Source organism: Lepidochelys olivacea (genome assembly GCF_965140295.1).
Source record: "Lepidochelys olivacea isolate rLepOli2 genome assembly, chromosome: 14".
Lineage (NCBI taxonomy): Eukaryota > Metazoa > Chordata > Testudines > Cheloniidae > Lepidochelys > Lepidochelys olivacea.
The window spans coordinates 29,023,281-29,044,645 of NC_140424.1; the positions used below are offsets into that span (position 1 = coordinate 29,023,281).

A 21,365-nucleotide genomic window follows, 5' to 3' on the forward strand; every position below is an offset into this window, starting at 1 on the left:
CTAATGAAATCAAAATTAGCTCTGATATTCCACAGTGGAGAGAGGAGGAAGTGCAATCAGCATGTAAGGCCCTCACCAAGGGGCCCATGCCACCAAGTATTAATACTTGTCCCCAGCCTCTCTCCATTCACACAGTTTTGGAACCCATGGCCCTTGCCTAGCGAGTGCTACTTAGTTGATGGTGAATCCCTCCATCATAACAAAAGGCCACGTACAGTTCCAAGCACAGTTCCCATAATCAGGGTAATAACAATTTATTCTTCCTGCCCCAATAACAGAGACACTGGGGATCCCACGGCAGCCAAAGTGACCATTTGGGCAGCTATGGTCTCATTCTAGGCGTGGTGGATGTGCCTATGCAAATGAGATCAGCCCCTGAAGTTCTTTTCCACAACTTGCCACACCTCACCACCAGATGTCAGGGTGGAGCTCATCCTGACACTGCTTACATCCTCCCCCCAGCCGGGACTATGTCGTCCCGACAAATCACACTCCCTTTATACCAACTCATTGGTTTCCTCCAAAGGGCCTCAGGAAGCCCACTTTAGCTTCCACAAGCCTGTGTGCTAAATGTATTGGCTCCTCACTAGTCACCCCAGGTGCATCATAAGTTAACCGTTTCACTGGTCTTATCACCCTGTCTCGTCTATTGAGAATCTCTGTTGCCGAAGTAAGGGGAACATCCTCTTGAGTGACGGATGGAGAGGCTTCCCTGGAGGGTCCCTCGGCTACTGGCGTAGGCCCCTGCACTCCTAGTGCTAACGCTGGAGGGTCCAAGGTGCCCAGGACATCCTCTACCTGTCTGTCCCCATTGTCCAATAACCTGTGTGTGTCATCACAGGGGGGTCTCATCAGCAGCACCGGGGTATCAGAAAGGGGCCTAAATAGTTCCGCCATTGGGTTTAGGGCGGAAGAGGGAAAACTCTCGTTTGGTTCAGCTGATCGAGACTGAAATCTTGTCTCCATCCCAGGATACACCAGGGTTGTGTCTTCCTCCTCAGACTCACTCTCAGATGTGCAGAATAGGGGTAAGTTAGCTGCAGGGGGCCCACTGTCTGTGTTGGATGGCGGCTTTGGTCTAGCATTGTGTTATTGGAATGGAACCCCTAGATATTGAACCCGGCCCTTGTTGCTGCCAACTCTGACGGGCAGAAGGGTTACATTTTTGGCGTGGTGGATGTGCCTATGCAAATGAGATCAGCCCCTGAAGTTCTTTTCCACAACTTGCCACACCTCACCACCAGATGTCAGGGTGGAGCTCATCCTGACACTGCTTACATACACTACAGGGTTAGGTCGAATTTAGCCGTGTTAGGTCGATTTTAAAATGGATGCGTCCACACAACCAACCCCGTTCCGTCGACTTAAAGGGCTCTTAAAATCGACATCTGTACTCCTCCCCAGCGAGGGGAGTAGCGCTAAAATCGACCTTGCTGGGTTGAATTTGGGCTAGTGCAGACGCAAATCGAAGATATTGGCCTCCGGGAGTTATCCCAGAGTACTCCAATGTGACCGCTCTGAACAGCACATTGAACTCCGATGCACTAGCCAGGTACACAGGAAAAGCCCTGGGAACTTTTGAATTTCATTTCCTGTTTGGTCAGCGTGGCAAGCTCAGCAGCACAGATGACCATGCAGTCCCCCCAGAATCGCAAACGAGCTCCAGCATGGACCAAAAGAAAGACACTGGATCTGATCGCTGTATGGGGAGAAGCATCTGTGCAGGCAGAACTCTGATCAAAAAGAAGAAATGCCAATATATTTGCCAAAATTTCACAGGGCATGTTAGAGAGAGGCTACAACAGGGAGACACAGCAGTGCCACATGAAAGTCAAGGAGCTCAGGCAAGCCTACCAAAAGACAAAGGAGGCAAACGGGCGCTCCACGTCAGAACCCCATACAAGCTGCTTCTATGATCAGCTGCATGGCATTCTAGGGGGGGATCCTACCACTACCCCACCACTGTTCATGGACACCTGCAAGGGGGGAGTCTCACACAACAGGGAGGAGGATTTTGTGGATGAGGAAGAGGAGGAGGAGGCAAACACACAGCAGGCAAGTGGTGAATCCGTTCTTCCCAGCAGCCAGGACCTTTTCATCACCCTGGAGCCAATACCCTCCCAAGGCAGGATCCCCAACCCGGAAGCCGGAGAAGGCAGCTCTGGTGAGTGCACTTTTGTAGCTACAGTACAGGGTTTAAAAGCAATAGTGTTTAATATTTGATTTGCCCTGAAGAATTGGGATGCATTCATGGCCAGTAAAGCTACTGGAAAAGTCTGTTCACATGTCTGGGGGTGGAGTGGGAATCCTCCAAGGACATCTCCATGAAGCTCTCCTGGAGGTACTCTGAAAGCCTTTGCAGAAGGTTTCTGGGGAGGGCTGCCTTATTTCGTCCTCCACGGTAGGACTCTTTACCACAGCAAGCCAGTAGCAAGTATTTTGGAATCATTGCAGCACAAAGCATCGCAGTGAATGGTCCTGGGTTTTGGTCACATTCAAGCAACATTCGCTCTTTATCTTTCTGTGTCAGCCTCAGGAGAATGATATCATTCATGGTCACCTGGTTGAAATAGGAGAATATTTGCAAGGGAACAGTAAAAGGACCCCGTTCATGCTGGGCTGTTTGCGCTTGGCTAAAAGGGATCATCCTGGAGAATAGCCACACGGCGAGAGGAGGGGTGAAGGGATCATCCCAGAGAATAGCCACGTGGTGGGGTGAGGGGAGGTGTGTGCCGCACATCCACCCGAAAACCACAGTCCTTCCTTTTAAATGTGAAACCCAACCCATTGCTTGCTCTGGGAAAGGATGGCGCTGCAGTTTGAAACCATTCCCACATGTTATGCGTAAGAAGCCAACCCCGCGTACCCTGTGCCTTACCATGGCTGCTTGGAAACCGAATTCTGTTGCCCAGCCATATGTGATGTGTCACCATACCGGCAGGCACTCAATATAAAAGGCAAAATGTGAACCTAAAGCACATGTGCTGTCTGCTGTGAATTGCTTGATTCACTGCGAAAGAGTATCCCTTTTGTTCTCAGAAATGTATCTTCTTAAATTTTACTTTCCCTTTTTATCTCCCCCCAGGTGCAAATGTTTCTATGCTCCCCATATCATCTCCATCCCTGAGGTTATTGCAGATTACAAGGCGAAAAAAATGCACTTGTGACGACATGTTTTCCGAGCTCATGCAGTCTTCCCGCACTGATAGGGCACAACTTAATGCATGGAGGTATTCAGTGTTAGAGGCCAGGAAAGCATTAAGTGAGCGCGAAGAGGGGAGGCAGGAGTGCGAAGAGCAGAGGCTAAAGGGGGAGCAAAAGGACATGATGAAGCATCTGGCAGAGCTGCAGGAAAGCCAACAGGAGGTTGTATAACCGCCTGACCTCCTCCCCAAGTTCCATATCCTTCTCACCCAGACACCCAAGAATGAGGGGGGGAGGCTCTGGGCACCCAGCCACTGCACTCCAGAGGATGGCCCAAGCAACAGAAGGCTGTCATTCAAACAGTTTGATTTGTAGTGTGATTTGTACAAAAAGCAATGTGGCCTTGTCCTTCCCTCCTCCCCCATCCCACCGGGGCTACCTTGTCAGTTATCTCACTTTTTTTTTTTTAATTAATAAAGAAAGAATGCATGGTTTCAAAACAAGTTACTTTATTTCAAAGGGGGGAGGGAGGGTGGTTTGGTTACAGGGAATTAAAATTAACCCAGGGGCGCAGGTTTGCATCAAGGAGAAACACATACAACGGTCACACCGTAGCCTGGCCAGTCATGAAACTGGTTTTCAAAGCCTCTCTGATGCGCAGTATGCCTAGCTGTGCTCTTCTAATCGCCTGGTGTCTGGCTGCTCAAAATAGGATGCCAGGCGATTTGCCTCAACCCCTCACCCAGCCATAAACGTCTCCCCCTTACTCTCACAGATATTATGCAGCAAACAGCAATAACAATGGGAATGTTGGTTGCGCTGAGGTCTGACCGAGTCAGCAAACAGAACCAGCGAGCTTTTAAACATCCAAAGGCACATTCTACCACCATTCTGCACTTGCTCAGCCTATAGTTGAACTGCTCCTTACTACTGTCCAGGCTGCCTGTGAACGGCTTCATGAGTCATGGGAGCAAAGGGTAGGCTAGGTCCCCAAGGATAACTATTGGCATTTCAACATCCCCAACGGTAATTTTGTGGTCTGGGAAGTAAGTCCCTTCTTGCAGCTGCTTGAACAGCCCAGAGTTCCTAAATATGTGAGCGTCATACACCTTTCCCGGCCATCCCACATTGATGTTGGTGAAACGTCCCTTGTGATCCACCAGCACTTGCAGCACCATTGAGAAGTACCCCTGGCGGTTTACATAATGGTTGGCAAGGTGGTCCGGTGTCAAGATGGGGATATGTGTTCCGTCTATTGCCCCATCACAGTTAGGGAACCCCATTGCAGCAAAGCCATCCACTATATCTTGCACATTTCCCAGAGTCACTACCCTTGATAACAGAATGTCAATGATTGCATTGGCTACTTGGATCACAGTAGACTTGCCCACTCCAAATTGATTCCTGACTGAGCGGTAGCAGTCAGGCATTGCAAGCTTCCACAGGGCTATCGCCACACGCTTCTCAACTGTCATGGCAGCTCTCATCTTGGTATTCCTGCGCTTCAGGGTGGGGGAAAGCAACTCACAGAGTTCTAGGAAAGTGGCCTTACGCATGTGAAAGTTTTGCAGCCACTGTGAATCATCCCATACCTGCAACACTATTTGGTCCCACCAGTCTGTGCTTGTTTGCCTGGCCCAGAATCAGCGTTCCGCTATATCAACCAGCCCCACTGCCCCCATGATGTCCCAATTGCCACAGCCCGTGCTTTTAGGAACATCTGTGTCCATGTCCTCATCAAAATCCTCCTCGCGCTGGCGTCTCTTAGCCCAGTTCTCCATATACTCCAGGATAATGCACAAGCTGTTTACAATGCTCACAACAGCAGCGGTGACGGTGAGCTGAGTGTGGTGTGGCGTCTGCAGGAGAGCAGAGTTGCAGCGGAAATGGTGGATGATGATGGTTAGCAGTCCTATTGCACCGTCTGCTGACAGCAGCACCCAGGACACAACAGCCGCAGTGACGGTGAATTGAGCTGAGCGGGCTCAATGTTTGCCATGGTATGGCATCTGCACAGAAAAAAGGCACTAAATGATTGTCTGCCGTTGCTTTCACGGAGGGAAGGGCGACTGACAACATGTACCCAAAAACACTCGCGACAATGTTTTTGCCCCATCAGGCATTGGGAGCTTAACCCAGAATTCCAATGGGCGGTGGAGACTGCAGGAACTGTGGGATAGCTACCCACAGTGCACCGCTCCAGAAGTCGATGCTAGCCACGGTAGTGAGGACGCACTCCACTGACTTAATGCGCTTAGTGTGGACGTACACAATCGACTGTATAAAATCGATTTCTAAAAATTGACTTCTATAAAATCAACCTAATTTCATAGTGTAGACATACCCTTAGCAACACAGCATCATGCCAGGAGCCTGTGTTCAGCTGGATTCCACCATGAATCCTAAATTTCTACCCAGAGTCACTGCTGTCAAGGATACGAACAGTCCTCCAGCCTTTATGTGTGACCAGACTTTGCTCCTACATTTGAAAATAAAATTAAACAAATAAGGAAAAAACCCCATAATATCTTTTGAAACAATATTTTCAAGGTTTGAAATTTTTCAAAATCATTACAATAAAAGATCATTTTGGCAGGGATATTAATCCTGCTACTTCAGGATTTAATTCAGTGTCTATTATAGAGACCAAGCCTACTAAGGGCCAGATTATTTTGCGTTTGTTACTGCAGAGTTCTTACACGGACAGGCCATTCATCCGGTTTTAAGACAATCGGGGGGGCGGGACAGGGTATGGTTTTCCGGCTGTCCAGTACTGAGACAAAATCAGATGTGGTTTTGTCCAGTATCACACACAGAGGACACCATTTTTAAGAGCGTACCACTCCACCCTCACTGCCATGGCCTTGCAAATACTGACCAGTAGAGATGAGAATGGGGAAACTCAGTGCATGTCACAGAAACAAAACACTAATATCTGAGGTGCTAAGGACAGGAAAACTCAATGTACAGACCAGGAACAAAGTGTTGAGACCCGGGGAACAGTGAATGGGGAAATTCAATGCATGGCACAAGCTCTCAGTGCTGAGACTGAGATCTGGTAAACTCAGAGTATGCCACACACAAACAGAGGTGAGACACACATTCACTCAGTGCTCAGACCAGGGAAGCTGACAATGGGGAAACTTGGTGCATGGCACAGACATGCAGCACTGAGAACAGGGGAGCTGAGAATGGAAAAACTCAGCACATGACAGACATGCAGCTGAGAACAGGGTAGCTGAGAAGGGGGCAATTCAGGGGAGGGCACCCACACTTAGTGCTGAGACCAAGGGAGCTAAGAGCGGGGAAGTTAAGTACACGGCCCAAACACAGAGTTAAGACATGGGCAGCTGAGAATGGGGACACATGGTGCAGAGCACAGGCAACCAGTGATAAAACATGGGGTGCTGAGAATGGGGAAACTTGCAGCACTGACACCAGGTGAGACGAAGTGGGGGGTTCTCTTGGTTTTTTATTTGTTTTTCCAATGGTTTGCGTGCAGAGGGGGTGGGACTCAGTTTCCCTGGGTATTACTGGTTTAACGAGGTGATGGGAGAGGGAGTATTTTGTTACAGAGGACGAGCAACAGAACTTAGGACCCCAGCCAATGGCCTGGAGAATGGATACCTCAGTGACTGGTGTCCTGGTGAACGGGAGGCCCAGCTAGAGAATCCCAGCTAGTTCTGGCCAGGGGGAGGACAATGGCCTGTGAAGAGAGGACCCCAGTGACCTGATCAGCCGTTCCAGCAAGAGTGGTACAAAGAACAGCTGAGAGGAGAGGATGCCCAGGTGACCTTGTTTACCTGGACAGAAGACAATGGACAGAGGAGGGGCTTGGGGGAGGTGATGTCAGATGCCCAGCTGGAAAGCACGGGGGCTTGGGACTGGAGAGCGAGAGCAGGCAGAGCCCACCTGGATGAAGGAGAAACTTAGATGTACTGTGCTGAGGGAGGCCAGGCCTGAGGACCCTGAGAGTTTCCTATGCTCTGTTCAGACGCTCAATAAACCCTCCTGTTCTACACTGGCTGAGAATCACTCCAGTCTAGAGAACAGGGTTCCTCTAGGCAATCTAGTGACAGAGGATGTGGAAAAAGCTAATGTACTCAATGCTTTTTTTGCCACTGTCTTCACGAACAAGGTCAGCTCCCAGACTACTGCACTGGGCAGCACAGTATAGAGAGGAGGTGACCAGCCCTCTGTGGAGAAAGAAGTGGTTCAGGACTATTTAGAAAAGCTGGATGAGCACAAGTCCATGGGGCTCTTTGGATGAGGGGAAAGCAGTGAACGTGTTATTCCTTGACTTTAGCAAAGCTTTTGGTACCATCTCCCACAGTATTCTTGCCAGCAAGTTAAAGAAGTATGGGCTGGATAAATGGACTATAAGGTGGATAGAACACTGGTTAGATCGTCGGGCTCAATGGGTAGTGATCAATGGCTCCATTCTAGTTAGCAGCCGGTATCAAGCAGAGTGCCCCAAGGGTCGGTCCTGGGGCCAGTTTTGTTCAATATCTTCATTAATGATCTGGAGGATGGCATGGATTGCACCCTCAGCAAGTTTGCAGATAACGCTAAACTGGGAGGAGTGGTAGATATGCTGGAGGATAGGGATAGGATACAGAGGGACCTAGACAAATTAGATTTCTTTTGACCCAATCCTCTGATGAGGTTCAACAAGGACAAGTGCAGAGTCCTGAATTTAGGATGGAAGAATCCCATGCACTGCTACAGACTAGGGACCGAGTGGCTAGGCAGCAGTTCTGCAGAAAAGGACCTAGGGGTTACAATGGACGAGAAGCTCGATATGAGTCAGTGTGCCCTTGTTGCCAAGAAAGCTAACGGCATTTTGGGCTGTATAAATAGGAGCATTGCCAGCAGATCGAGGGATGTGATCATTCCCCTCTATTCGGCATTGGTAAGGCCTCATCTGGAGTACTGTGTCCAGTTTAGGGCCCCACACTACAAGAAGGATGTGGAAACATTGGAAAGAGTCCAGCGGAGGGCAACAAAAATGATTAGGGGGCTGGAGCACATCATTTAGAGGAGAGGCTGAGGGAACTGGGATTGTTTCGTCTGCAGAAGAGAAGAATGAGGGGGGATTTGATAGCTGCTTCCAACTACCTGAAAGGGAGTTCAAAGAGGATGGATCTAGACTGTTCTCAGTGGTTCCAGATGATAGAATAACGAGTAATGGTCTCATGTTGCAGTGCGGGAGATTTTGGTTGGATATTAGGAAAAACTTTTTCACTAGGAGGGTGGTGATGCACTGGCATAGGTTACCTAGGGAGGTGGTGGAATCTCCTTCCTTAGATATTTTTAAGGTCAGGCTTGACAAAGCCCTGGCTGGGATGATTTAGAGGGGGATTGGTCCTGTTTGAGCAGGCGGTTGGACTAGATGAACCTCCTGAGGTCCCTTCCAACCAGGGGTGAAAGTAAGTCTAGGGACTTACTGGTACGTGGGTAGGCTGGAGCCAGCTCTGGCCCCCGGAAGGGGCGGGGCCTCGGGCAGAAGGGGCAGGGCTAGGGGAGGTCAGAGCCAGCTCCGGCCCACCCTGTACCGGCAAGTGCCTCCTTTCCCCTCCCCAAGGTAACAGCAGCAGCCGGGGGCTCTGGCAGTGGTTTAAAGGGCCCTGGGCAGTAGTGACGGCCAGAGCCCTGGGCCCTTTAAATCGTCCCCAGAGCCCCACCTGCCACTACGGTCCCTGGAGCCTGCCGGAGCCCTAGGGAAGTGGTGGTGGGGCTCCGGAGACGATTTAAAGGGTCCGGGGCTCGGCTGCCGCTACCACCCCGGGCCCTTTAAGTCGGCGCCCCAGCCCCGCTGCCGCTACCCCAGGGCTCCGGCAGCAGGGCCGGGGGCTCCAGCTGCTGCTGCTGGGAACTCCAGGCCCTTTAAATTGCACCTGGGGAAGCCGATCCAGAGCACCTCCTACTGGCCAGTGTCCCACCTGCTGCTGCCCCTGTGTCCCTCCTGGTCCCTTTTGCCCTGGGGTTCTGCCCCAGCAGTACCCCCACACTCTGGGTCTCCCCTCCCAGGGGCCCTCTCACCCACCTTGCCTCAGTGGCTACTGCCAGTCATCATTTAGCCCCCCGCTCACTGGGGCAAACTGCTGTCTGTCATGGCCCCACATCATTGGCAAGGAGATTGGACCAGCTGCCTCTACCTATCTCTGGGCTGTACCTCTCAGCCCCAGTACCTACATAGGCCTTTAACAAGGCCTCAGCCTGGGGAGTTACCAGGCTAGAGCTCCCCAGCTCCTCTAGCCTAGCCTAGCCTAGCCCCTCCCTTCCCCAGCCCTGGGTACCCTTTTCTCCCCAGCAGCTAGATCCTTCTATCTTCACAGCTAGAAAGAGAGAGACTGACCCAGCTCCTCCCTCAGCCCTTATTACAGGGCCAGGTGTGGCCTGATTGGGGCGTGGCCCCAGCTGTGGCTCCTTCCCCAATCAGCCTCATCTTTTTTTCTAGGAGTGGGGTAACTGCCCTACTACAGTAGCACAGACATACTGCACTGAGGTCAGGACAGTTGTGAGTGGGGGAAGGCTGTGAATGGCACACAGACAGTACTGAGAGTGTAAGAAGGCTGTGTAGGGCTGGGTTTCTGTAGTGTAAGCTAGGTTTCTGTAGTGTAGTGGTTATCACGTTTGCCTAACACTCAAAAGGTCCCTGGTTCGAAACCGGGCAGAAACAAGCCCTGCAATTTTGGGGGGAGGGATAGCTCAGTGGTTTGAGCATTGGCCTGCTAAACCCAGGGTTGTGAGTTCAATCCTTGAGGGGGTCATTTAGGGATCGGGGCAAAAATCGGGGATTGGTCCTGCTTTGAGCAGGGGCTTGGACTAGATGACCTCCAGAGGTCCCTTCCAACCCTGATATTCTATGACACACAACAGTGAAACCAGGAGAGTTGTGAGGGAAGCAAAGCTGTGCAAGACACAGCACTGAAACCAGGAGAGTTGTGTGTGCGGGAAGGCTGTATATGGCGTGGACACCCAGCACTGACACCAGGAGAGTTGCAAGTAGGGGATGGCTGTGCATGGCATAGAGACACAGCACTGAGACCAGCATAGCTGAGAATGGGAGAAGGCTGTGCATAGCAGTGAGACAGCACTGAGACCAGAAGAGCTGAGAGTGGAAGAAGGCTGTACATGGCAAATACACACAGTACTGACACCAGGAGACCTGCGAGTGGGAGAAGGTTGTATATGGCACAGACACACCGCACTGAAACGAGGAGAGATGAGAGTTTGGGAAGTCTGTGAATGGCACAGACACACAGCACTGACATCAGGATAACTAAGAGTGGGAGGATTCTGTGCATGGCATAGACACACAGCACTGAGACCAGGAGAGCTGAGAGTGGGTGTGACAAATTGGAGATTTGAAACCTGTTGTTACAGAGCACCAGCGACTGAACTTGGGACCCCGGCCACTGGCCAGGAGAATGGATACCCCAGCGACTGGTGACCAGGAGGCCCAGCTCGGATGCCACAGCTGGTTCTGGCCAGTGGGAGGATAATGGGATGCGGAGAGAGGACCCCGGTGATCTGACCTGCAGTTTCCAGCCAGTGGAGAACAAAGGACAGCTGAGAGAAGAGGAGGCCCAGGTGATCCTGTTTACCTGGACAGAAGACAAAGGACAGAAGCGGGGTGTGGGGGCAGGTTATTTCAGATGCCTAGCTAGAAAGCGTGGGGTCTCTGGACTCAGGGGGAGAGAGCAGACAGAGTCCACCTGGATGCAGGGGAGACTTAGATGTACTGTGTTGAAGGAGGCCGGGTCTGAGGGCCCTGATTGTTTCCTATGCTGTGTTCAAACACTGGGTAAACCCTTCTCCTTTACGCTGGCTGAGAGTCACTCTGGTCTGGAGAACAGGGTTGCATTATCCCCTCTGGGAGTTGAGGCCCCAGGGGTCCAGAGAGCATGGACTCCCTGAGGCAGCCCACAGCAAAAGACAGGCATGCTAAAGGCTCAGAGAAGTGTGGTTCCAGGATGCAGAGGGGCTTAACCCCTGAGAGAGAATGGAGCCCCGAGAAGGGCTGTCACACTGAAGGGGGTTCTCCGCAGGGACCATACGGGGCCAAGAGTGGGCACAACCTGAGAGTCTGTGACATGGGGGAAGGCTGTGCATGGCAGAGACACATAGCACTGAGACCAGAAGGGGTGAGAATAATGCATGTCACAGACAAAGTACTGAGATGAAAGGAGCTAAAATGGGGAACATCAGTGCATGGCAGAGAGACACAGCACTCATAGGAGAAGAGCTAAGAACAGTGAAACTGAGTGTAGAGCTCAGACACACAGTGTTGAGAGCTGTGGATCTGAGAATGGGGAAATCTGTTAGATAGCATGAGACACGCAAGGCTCAGATCAGAACAGCAGGCAATGGGCAAAGTGACAATATTTCAGTCACAGACACCAAGCAAGGAGACCAGGGGAGCTGAGAACAGGAAAATTCAGTGCATGCCCCAGACATACAATACAAAAAAAAAAGGGATATTGAGAACAGGTAAATTCAGTGCCTGGCACCCAAACATAGGACTCAAATGAGATCAGCAGGGAATTGGGTAACTCGGAACATATCAGTCACATTGAGACCAAGTGAACTAAGAATGGGGAAATTCAGTGCATAGCACACATGTCTAGAGCTAAAAGCAGGGCAGCTGAGAATGGGGAAAGTAGCGCATGACACAGACGCACAGCATGGAGACCAGGGAACAGAGAATGGGGTGACTTGCTGTATAGAACAGAAGCAAACATTGAGACAATGAGAACTGAGAACAGGAAAAATGTGTGCATGACACAGACACACAGTGTAGAGATCAGGGGAGGTGAGAATGGGAAAAGTTTTTACATGACACACACACACAGCACTGAGACCAGAGAGGCTGAGAATGGGGAAAATGTCAGCACATCACAGTCACGCAGCGCAGAGTTCCAATGCAGCTCAGAATGGCAAAACTCAGTGTAGGGACAGACAAATAGCACAGAGACCACAGGATGTGAGAACAGGAAAACACGGTGCATGGCACAGAACTGAGACACTGGGAACATAAAATCAATGCATGTGACAGACACACAGTGCTCTGACAAGGAGAAGGGAGAAAAGGGAGTCTTGGTGTAGAACACATATACACGGCGCTGAGACCAATAGAGCTAATAGGGAAACTGGGTGCATGTTACAGAAACACAGCACTAATACCTCAGAAGCTATGAATAGGGAAACTCAGTATATGGCCCAGACACCGAGTTACAACCCGGGGAACTAAGAAGGTGGAAAACTGAGATCATGATGCCACAGATACACAGAGGCAAGACCAAGGAGCTGAGAACAGGGAAATTCAGTGCATGGTGCCCACACCCAGTGCTGAGACCAGGTGAGCTGAGTATGGGTAAACAAGGTGCATGGAACAGACACACAGCACCGCGATTAGCAGAGCTGAGAAAACGACGCAAATGCCTTACAAAGTGCAAGTATATTACAGCAACATAATCATCATTATCAGCCAAATAGGTGATCTCATCAGAGTATGAAATCCGATTTCTTTGGTAAGAAGGACCTTAGCCTCCGGAGGCCCCGGAAGACTGCTGGGTGACGGCTGGTGAACTTTTAGCATGCAGATAGGAACTTTTATTGTGTTAATGTTTTCTCTGTAATTCTGCCACAGTAAGAATAAATGTGGTAGCTTATAAAGCACTACCTGGTAACTTGTGGTTTCTGGCAACTACAACTGTTCATAGCCTTCAAAGAGAAAGCAAAGCACAGAGGCTGGCCGGGTTTGGCAGTCTGGCTGGTTGGGGATAGCACAGTGTAAGCAGGGAACTGTGCAGTCTGGTAAAACCTCTGGCAGGAGAGAGAGAGAGATAAGGGGCAGATGAGGACCTGAGAGCCTAGAGGGGTGCCCTCAAGGGACCATGGAGGGGGAACACAGATGCAGTAGTCCTGAACTGTGACAATTCTGATTAAAAAATTAGCACTATGCAGTATCAATGGATTAAGTACTCGCTAACTGACAGATCTCAAAAAGTGGCCATCCACGGGGAATCATCCGTGAGGGGGGTGTTTCTAGCAGGGCTCTGCAGGGATCGGTACCAGGCCTGACTCTATTCAACAGTTTCATCTGCAATCTGGAAGTAAATATCAAATCATTGCTGACAAAATTTGCAGAGTGGTAAATAATGAGGACAGGGCAACCGGCGTGGTAAATAATGAGGACAGGGCAACCGGCGTGGTAAATAATAAGGACAGCAATGAGGATCGCTTGGTAAGCTGAGTCCCCTCAAACGTGTTTTAATACAGCCAAATGCAAGGCCATACATCTAGGAACAAGAATGCAGGCAGTATCTACAGAGTGGGGACCTGTGTCCCGGAAAGCAGTGACTGTGAAAAGGATCTTGGGGTCATAGAGAACAAGTGACTGAGAGTGAACTCCTACAATGCATTGCAGCACCATTTCCAAGTAGAAATATTTCTGTTTTCGGGTGTTTAGTTTCTGACAACAAAAACATGTCCCATGGAAACCAGACACTGTTTGTTTGTGAAAAATATGTTTTGGTGATAACCCAATTTTCAGTTCCCAATTTGGCGCTCAGACTAGATGACCCTTCTAACCCTATGAGTCTATGAATCAGTCGCAACAGCGTTTTTGTGGAAAATATTTGGCCAGAGTTGGGGTCTAGGCCACCTGTGCCTCCCCTTCCACCCCACTCCTGGGGTTAAGGGTGTGCAGAGCCCCTTCTCCCTGAACAGTGCCCCAGTATGATATATGGACCCCAGGCCCCCACCCAGTGCTGCTTCCAGCTGGTAGCTACAGTTCTCAGCTCCGTGGCTACCAGCTTCCCTCCTCTCTCTGTCCCTCTCACCCCACTGGGGCTGGTAGAGGGATGCAGCAGGTAGCTGAGGGGCCACGAGGTCTGTTCAAAAGGTCTCCCTGACCCATTCATGAGAATTAGTGAGAATGGGATAGAAGCGCCGTCCATCTAATAAGTCCCACCCATGTGAGTCACCAAATTTCATACAGTTTAAGGCCAGAAGAGACCATGAGGTCATCTGGACTGATCTCATGCAAGCCCAGGCCAGAGAATTCTCCCTTTGCCATGGGCTCCATGCAGTACCATTGAACTGGGAAGCATTTGCTGCCCATTGGGCAAGGCAGAGGGACTTGGTACACTGCTGGGTTCTCCCTCCCTGGGGCAGAATTAAGGTTGTGGGGCTGTGTTGGTTGGAGGCATCACCTCTACTCTGCAGTTCCTGGTTTTCCAACATTTGGGTTTTGTTTTTCCTTCCAACCTTCTATAAAGGGGGATCTAAGGGGCACTGTAACCTAGCATGTCCCAGTTTGCCAGAGCCTGAGTTTGGGAATTAAACTCTCCCATTCACAAGGAACCCAGGGCTCTAGCAAGAGCCTCTGCCGTAACCCCTGGAAGGGGTCTGCACAGGATCCTTAGTTGGGCAGCATGGTGGGTCTCAGAAGTGTCCTAACTGAGGGAGCATGAGGCACTGCTGTCTGCCCAGGTGGGGGCTCAGGAACAGGGCAAGGCCTAGAGCAGAATTCTCCCATTCGTGTATAGTATCAGGGGGTAGCTGTGTTAGTCTGAATCCACAAAAACAGTCCCATTCGTGTATCTCGTTCGACTCGGGTCTTTTCCCATAGCCTGATCTCGGGTACTAAGCCTCCCCCTCTGGATTCTGTCTGTGGACTCAGCAGGAATGTGCGGAGATCCTGAGGTGTCCTAAATAAAACTTCTAAGGAAGAGGGACACTTTTCTCTGACCTACTGTGTAATTCCACATCCCACTTAGAGTAATGAGTTGTGAGTCCTCAGTTTCTGCTGGATCAGAGAAGATTGAGATTGAGAAGAACTTTTAACCTCTAGCCTAGGCTTTCACCCTCAATATTCCTTTGGCTAGTCTTATTGAATGTACACCTGTTACTTTGAACCTCACTATCCATTTCCCCTCTGTTACTTTCTTTTTCTCCTTCACAAAGGGTGGTCTCTGTCCCGTACCTGTCTTTTCAAAGCTAAACCCCATCTCAGTATTGCCAAATCCAATGTTTAAGAATTATAATCCCCTAAAATCATGAGATTATTTTTTTTTAAATCTCATGATTTTTTAAAGTACGATGTGTTGGTTCTTTCATTTGCCTTCTAGTGTTTGAATCTTCAGGGGTCACATTTTCAAGCCTTTCTCTGCAGCCTCAAGATCTAGAAACTTACTTTTTTCACCAGTGGAAACTGAGATTCACCCATAAACACATGACTCTGGGAGCTCGGGTATTAATAAAACACCACATATTGCAAGACTGGTGATAAAATTGTGAGGGGGTAACACTGCTTATTCCACTTCCTTTGAAATATTACATTGTACAAAAACAATAAGCACAGCTTTTTTGTTTTAATGTGAAGAAGTCAGAAACAGCCATGGTTCTCCACTAGAAAGGAACTGCTCAACAGTTTTCTAGTGGAATGTTTGTCCATCAGAAGATGTTGATTTGATTAAATCAAAACATTGCTCATGGACTTATTGACTTCATTAAAATTTTCTATGGGAAATTATTGAAACGTTTAAATTTGATGTTGTCATTTCAACGATATTAATTATGTGATATGATATATGATATTATAATCCACATCAATGGAGGCTTTTAAGAACAGGTTGGACAAATACCTATCTGAGATGGTCTAAGCTTACTTGGTCCTGCGTCAGCTCAGAGGGCTGGAGAAGATGTCCTCTTGAGTTAACTTCCAGCCCAAATTTCTATATGTCTATAATAATATGATATAATGAAATACAGTCAAATTATAACATTAAAATGAAATGTTTAGCTCTTACTGAAACATTTCCATAATGTCAAAATGAAATTGTTCTGAATATTTCATTTTGTGAAAAATTCTGAGAATTCTACTTTTTGTCCCAATTAGGGATGAAATGAAATTTCAGAATCTTGGAATTTTCTGTGGGGCAGGAATTCTGTTTGTGACCAGCTCTCCTCTCAAGGAACATGCACCTTAGTATATTGTATTTCTGCTATGGTAAAACATAGCTCAAACTCAACCCAAATGCCAATTTTCAGCAATTCCAGCCAATGCTGCTAAAAATCACATTTCACTCTTTTCACCACTCCTGATACACATTTCAACAGCTTTAATCACATCTGTACAACGAGGGAAAATGCAGCAGGTGGGTTTTACAACCAGTAACTGGGTGAAGGGGCTGGAAAGGTGGAGGTTAACACAAATAACTGATCCTGTGGTCACTGGGACAGCTACATCACAACATAGCAAGGAAGGATTAAATGACAAAGTAGATTTGGTGGTTCTTGTTTGTTTCTTTCACATCTACCTATTCCATTGCCTACAATTAGTTTGTAGATTCTGCTTGGTCCAATCATGTAATTGTTTATCTTCTACCTACTGTTAATGACTTTTTCTGCCCATTTCCTTTTTAAATTTTAGTCCCCAAAGTTCACCCCTTTGATAGGAGTGGAGGTCAGTGCTCCAGCAAAGTCCTTATTCCTACACAAACTCACAAAGGTCTAATTAACATAGTGTAAACACCTCAAGCTAAACCAAGCCAAGCAAGGTTGGAAATATGAACATCACACATACAGCTGTGTCTGCTAAACTAAATCAGTTTATAATTCTACTTTTAATTAGGGCTTGTCTACATGGGGAAACTGACTAGCTACTGCTATTTTAGAACAACTCTCCACACGGACCCTAAATCTCAATACGAGAGCGTCCACATGCAGTGTCATTAGGGGATATCTGTAGCACTTCAAATTCACACTCTCCGTTATTCTGAAATAACTTCCCTGCTCGGAGAGGCCCTTAGACTGGGGTAATTTTTTGTCTGTAGAGACCTGAACTAATCAATTTAGTCTAAACCAAAATGAGCCTGGATTATAGCGTGTTTACACAGCCTATTAAACCAGGTCAACGTCACCCTGTAAGTTAAAGGGCTATGAATGAGCCCTTCTGCACTATACCCTCTGCAGTAACACTTGGCCTCTGCAGAGGCCTAGCCCTCATTTGGGAGGGGACTTGGAAGGTTTGTCTACCAAGTGGGTTCTCTGGTGAGCAAACAGGTTTGATTTCTGAATGAAACTTCTCCCGCACACGGGGCACCCATAAGGTTTCTCGCCTGTGTGGATTCGCTGGTGCCTGCTGAGGTTTGAGCTCTGAGGGAAGCTTTTCCCGCAGTCGGGACATTTATAGGGATTCTCCTCCGTGTGAGTTCTCTGATGGGAAGTCAGGCTGGAGCTGTAGCGGAACCTTTTCCCGCAGTCAGGACACTCATGGGGTTTCCCCTCCATGTGGGTTCGTTCGTGGGAAAGAAGGCTTGCAATCTGAACGAAGCCTTTCCCGCACTCGGTGCATTTGTAGGGTCTCTCCCCCGTGTGGATTCTCTGGTGGGTCATGAGGTTGGAGCTCTGAGTGAAGCTCTTCCCACAGTCAGGACATGGGTAGGGACGCTCTCCCCCGTGGGTTCTCTGGTGTCTGATCAGGTTGGAGCTCTGGCTGAAGGCTTTCCCGCAGTGAGTGCACTTGTAGGGCTGTTGCCCCGTGTGGGTCCTCTGGTGTGTGACAAGGGTGGAGCTCCGATTGAAGCATTTCCCGCAGTCTGGACAAATGAAGGGTTTATCGCCCGTGTGGGCTAGTTGGTGCCTCAGGAACCCAGAGCTGTTCTTGAAACATTTGGTGCAGTCGGGGCATTTGTAGGGTCTCTCTCCCGTGTGCACTCTCTGGTGAATTATGAGGTTCAAGCTCCGGCTGAACCTTTTCCCGCACTCCTCACATTTGTAGGGTTTCTCTCTGGCACTGTTGTGACTCCTCTGGTGCAGGCTGAGGGCGGAGCTGCAGGGGAAGCTTTGCCCACATTTACCACAGGCAAGTGATCTCTGCTCAGCTGGGTTTCTTTGCTGGCTTGTTTTGCTTGTTTTTGCATGGATGTTCTTGTCCCCTCTTTTCCCACGAGTAGATTTACCCAGTCTCTCCTCTGACTGGTTTCCATGCTCCCTCTCTGGCCTGTGCTGACTCTCACAGGCGTCTCCCTGCTCAGGGCTCTGGGAAACATCCCCTTCAGCTCTTCCCAATACTATCCCATGCAGTTTCACTTGCTCAGCACCTTCCTGCTGAGATTTCTCCTCCTCATTCTCACTCACCATCCCATCACCTGCTGGGACAGAGAGAGAACCCAGGAGGGAGTCAGTCCCTGTGGCTGTGGGAATGGGAACTCCAGAAAGGGGAACTAACCTCAATATCTGCTGAGGAGATGGAAAACTGACAAGACCTATTTCCCACAATCAACGCCTCAGAGGAACGCAGGGAGGGTCCACAGCCAGACATCAGATTGGATAGATCACCAATTTAAATTCTACTGGGGGTGTTTGCAAATAGATGTATATTTATGCAAATATATTCATATTTAAATTCTACTGGGGTTTTGTGGACTGAAGTGGATCGACAGCTGAGAGTGGTCTCTGGCCCATGGCGATGTTGCCCCCTGCCATTCTCCTAGCCCTGCGCACTGCATGTATGCTATGCCCAACCCCAGCTATGCCCCACTCTGGTGTCACAGAGTTTAAGGCCAGATGGGACCACCAGATCATCCAGACTGCTATCCCACATATCACAGGCCCCCAACACTACCCAGCACCCACACACCAAGCTCAACAACCAGAATTAGACCAAAATATCACAGCACACAGGAGACTAGACTATTGTGTGCCACAGGCAGAGGCAGGAGGGACTGAGGTGCACCAGTGCCCGAGGCCCCGCCAGTGGCAGGGGAATGTCAAAGTGAGATATACGTGGATAATCCTGGCATGTGACCCACACTGCAGAGAAAGGTGTGAAAACCTAAAGTCACTGCCAATCTGACCTGGGGGAAAATTCCTTCCTAGGCCCACGTATGGCGACCAGATAGACCCTGAGCATGGGAGGAGGAACCAGCCAGCCTAGCACCTGAGAGAATGCTCAGTGCCACCTCTGAGCCCTGCCCCCACCATCTAGTGCCCACCGCCAGCCATGGGGATACTTCAAAGAAAACAGATTAAAAACACCCCACATCCCTTGAATGCATTGGGGGGAATCCCTTGCTGACCCCTGCACTGAAGCCCTGAAGCATGTGCGTTAGCAATATAAGACAGGAACTGGAAAGGACTCCCGGGCCAGCTGACCTCTTTCCCATCATATACAATCCCATAGCACAATCTCCCTCATTAATTTGTCCAGCTCTCTCTCAAAAAGCATTAAGTGGTTTGTCCCCAGGCTAGAAATCATCTTTTAATTCCCAGCCTGAATTTGTTCAGCAAGTTTATCCCCATGTGTTCTTGCCCAACGTTGTCCTTTAGCCTAAAGAGTTCTTCTCCCTCCCTGGTGCTCCCCGCATCCTCTGATGTATTTATAGTGAGATATCACATCTCCTCTTAGCCTTCGTTTTCCTAGGCTAAACAAGCCAAGTCTTCTGGCCTCCTCCCAGAAGATTGGCTCTCCATACCCCCGAGCATCCTATCAACCCTTCTCTGCACCTGGGCCACTTTGAATTAATCGTTTTTGGCCATGGGTGACCAAGACTGTGCCCAGCATCCCAGAAGAGGTCTCCCCAGCACCTCGCAGGATGACATCCACACACTTCCCTAGCTCCACTGGAAATGCCTCACTTCATACATCCTAGGATCACATTTGCCTGCTTTGTAGTCACACCACACTGGTGGTTCATAGTCATCCTGTCAGCGAACCCTGACTGACAGCTGCCTGGGCGCTACACTCCTCACACCCCACAGCCTCTTAGCTTGGGGTATGGCAGAGGAGCAGGGGGACCTGGGAGCCGATCAGCTGTGGGGAGCTCAGCCCCAGCCCTGCTCCTGCTGCTGCCCCAGCACAGACACAGCTGGCTGGCTGCGCTCTGGAGCTGTGTGCCCGCGGTGGGCAGCGCCCTGACTGCGGCAGGTGGGCACTAAGGGGTGGGGATGGGGGCAGAGCGCAGACACAGCCAGCAAACCCCAGGGCTGGGTCCTCGGCTGGTGCCCTGCAGGGTCAGAGCAACCGTGGGGGCTGTGAGAGCCAGAGCCTGGCGAGGGTCAGGGAGGGCAGCAGCTCTGGGACTCGCAGACCCCCGCCCCCCCGGGAGCAGAGCTGGGGCGAGGGGGGGCCGTTGGTGCAGAGTCACTTTCCTGCCCGGCCCCAGCCCTTCCCCCGGGTCTCTCCCCTCACCTGCAGGCTCCGGCTCAGGGGCTGGTGTCGGCAGAGCCCGGGGCTGCCCAGGGGCTGGTTCCAGCCCCCGCAGAAAGTCCCCCGGCTGGGCCCCGAGGGGCGCTGGGGAAGGGCTCTCCCCGCACACACCCGCTGGGCAGCGGCAGCGGCAGCTGCTCAGGCCCGGGCTCCCGGCTCACAATGGAGGCGGCAGCGGCGTCTGACCCGGGAAGTTCAACCCCCGATGTGCTGAGCAGGCAGGCAGACAGCAGCAGCCGTCTCCTTCCCGGAGCAATAAGCAGAGCAGGGCCCTCTGGTGTTACTGGGCATCATTTCATTAGCCAGCTCCCTGCCGGACCAGGGTCCGTGTCTAGACAGGGCTGCTGCCCATTGTGGAGGCATGAATGGGTTTCATCACATGACAGAATCTTTCATTACAGATTAATCTTCAATCCAGGACACCCTGGAGGGCAGGCAACCCTAGTCCAGCATTTCCAGTGTCTCCAATCCCAACTGAGGTTTTTCTTCCCCCACCCCCTCCCCCCACACGGCAAGCTCTCTACAACCCCCAACCACAAGGAAACTCAGCAACCCCCCCTTCAAAAGTCACTTATCGCATCTGGGGAGATGATACATCTGGATAAGATTGGTTTCAGAGTAGCAGCCGTCTTAGTCTGTATTCGCAAAAAGAACAGGAGTACTTGTGGCACCTTAGAGACTAACACATTTATTTGAGCGAATGCATCCGATGAAGTGAGCTGTAGCTCCCGAAAGCTCATGCTCAAATAAATGTGTTAGTATCGAAGGTGCCACAAGTCCTCCTGTTCTTTTCTCTAGATAAGATTGATAACATCGCCTGTCTCCGCCCTCTCAAGTGACTCAAACCTTCCCTCCTACACCTGCGCTGTGCACTTGCGTGTTGGTGGGCAGACAGCTGCTGTATTTTCAACAGTTTTGATCTGTTATTGCTTAAACCACAGAAGTGGGAACACGGCAGCATCTTCAGCTGGACATAGAAACTTTTAACATTAGCTAT

At 50.1% G+C, this 21,365-nt stretch overlaps 1 protein-coding gene and 1 long non-coding RNA gene across 4 annotated transcripts; both read right to left on the bottom strand.

Moving 5' to 3' along the window:
- Positions 1-3,657: 3,657 nt before the first annotated feature.
- LOC311531284 lies at positions 3,658-15,953 on the bottom strand. The gene is made up of 3 exons (XR_014714178.1): positions 15,801-15,953; positions 5,489-5,623; positions 3,658-5,153 (listed from the first exon to the last, which is right to left on the bottom strand). It is a non-coding gene; the product is annotated as an uncharacterized lncRNA (long non-coding RNA).
- Positions 15,954-16,262: 309 nt separating this feature from the next.
- On the bottom strand, positions 16,263-20,564 carry LOC311531248 (uncharacterized protein). Of its 3 annotated transcripts, none has more exons than XM_084648509.1 (2): positions 20,351-20,564; positions 16,263-18,308 (listed from the first exon to the last, which is right to left on the bottom strand). In XM_084648509.1, exon 2 carries the CDS (start codon positions 18,298-18,300, stop codon positions 17,161-17,163), a length of 1,140 nt encoding a protein of 379 aa, XP_084504635.1. In that variant the 5' UTR covers positions 18,301-18,308; positions 20,351-20,564; the 3' UTR covers positions 16,263-17,160. The 3 variants fall into 3 exon arrangements, with proteins under 3 accessions (XP_084504635.1, XP_084504634.1, XP_084504636.1); XM_084648508.1 differs by having other exon boundaries at positions 16,263-18,311; XM_084648510.1 differs by having other exon boundaries at positions 20,480-20,562.
- Positions 20,565-21,365: the final 801 nt, after the last annotated feature.

Bases quoted from the DNA above. Each gene is read 5' to 3' on its own strand.
- LOC311531248 (XM_084648509.1), bottom strand. From the start codon at position 18,300: ATGGTGAGTGAGAATGAGGAGGAGAAATCTCAGCAGGAAGGTGCTGAG.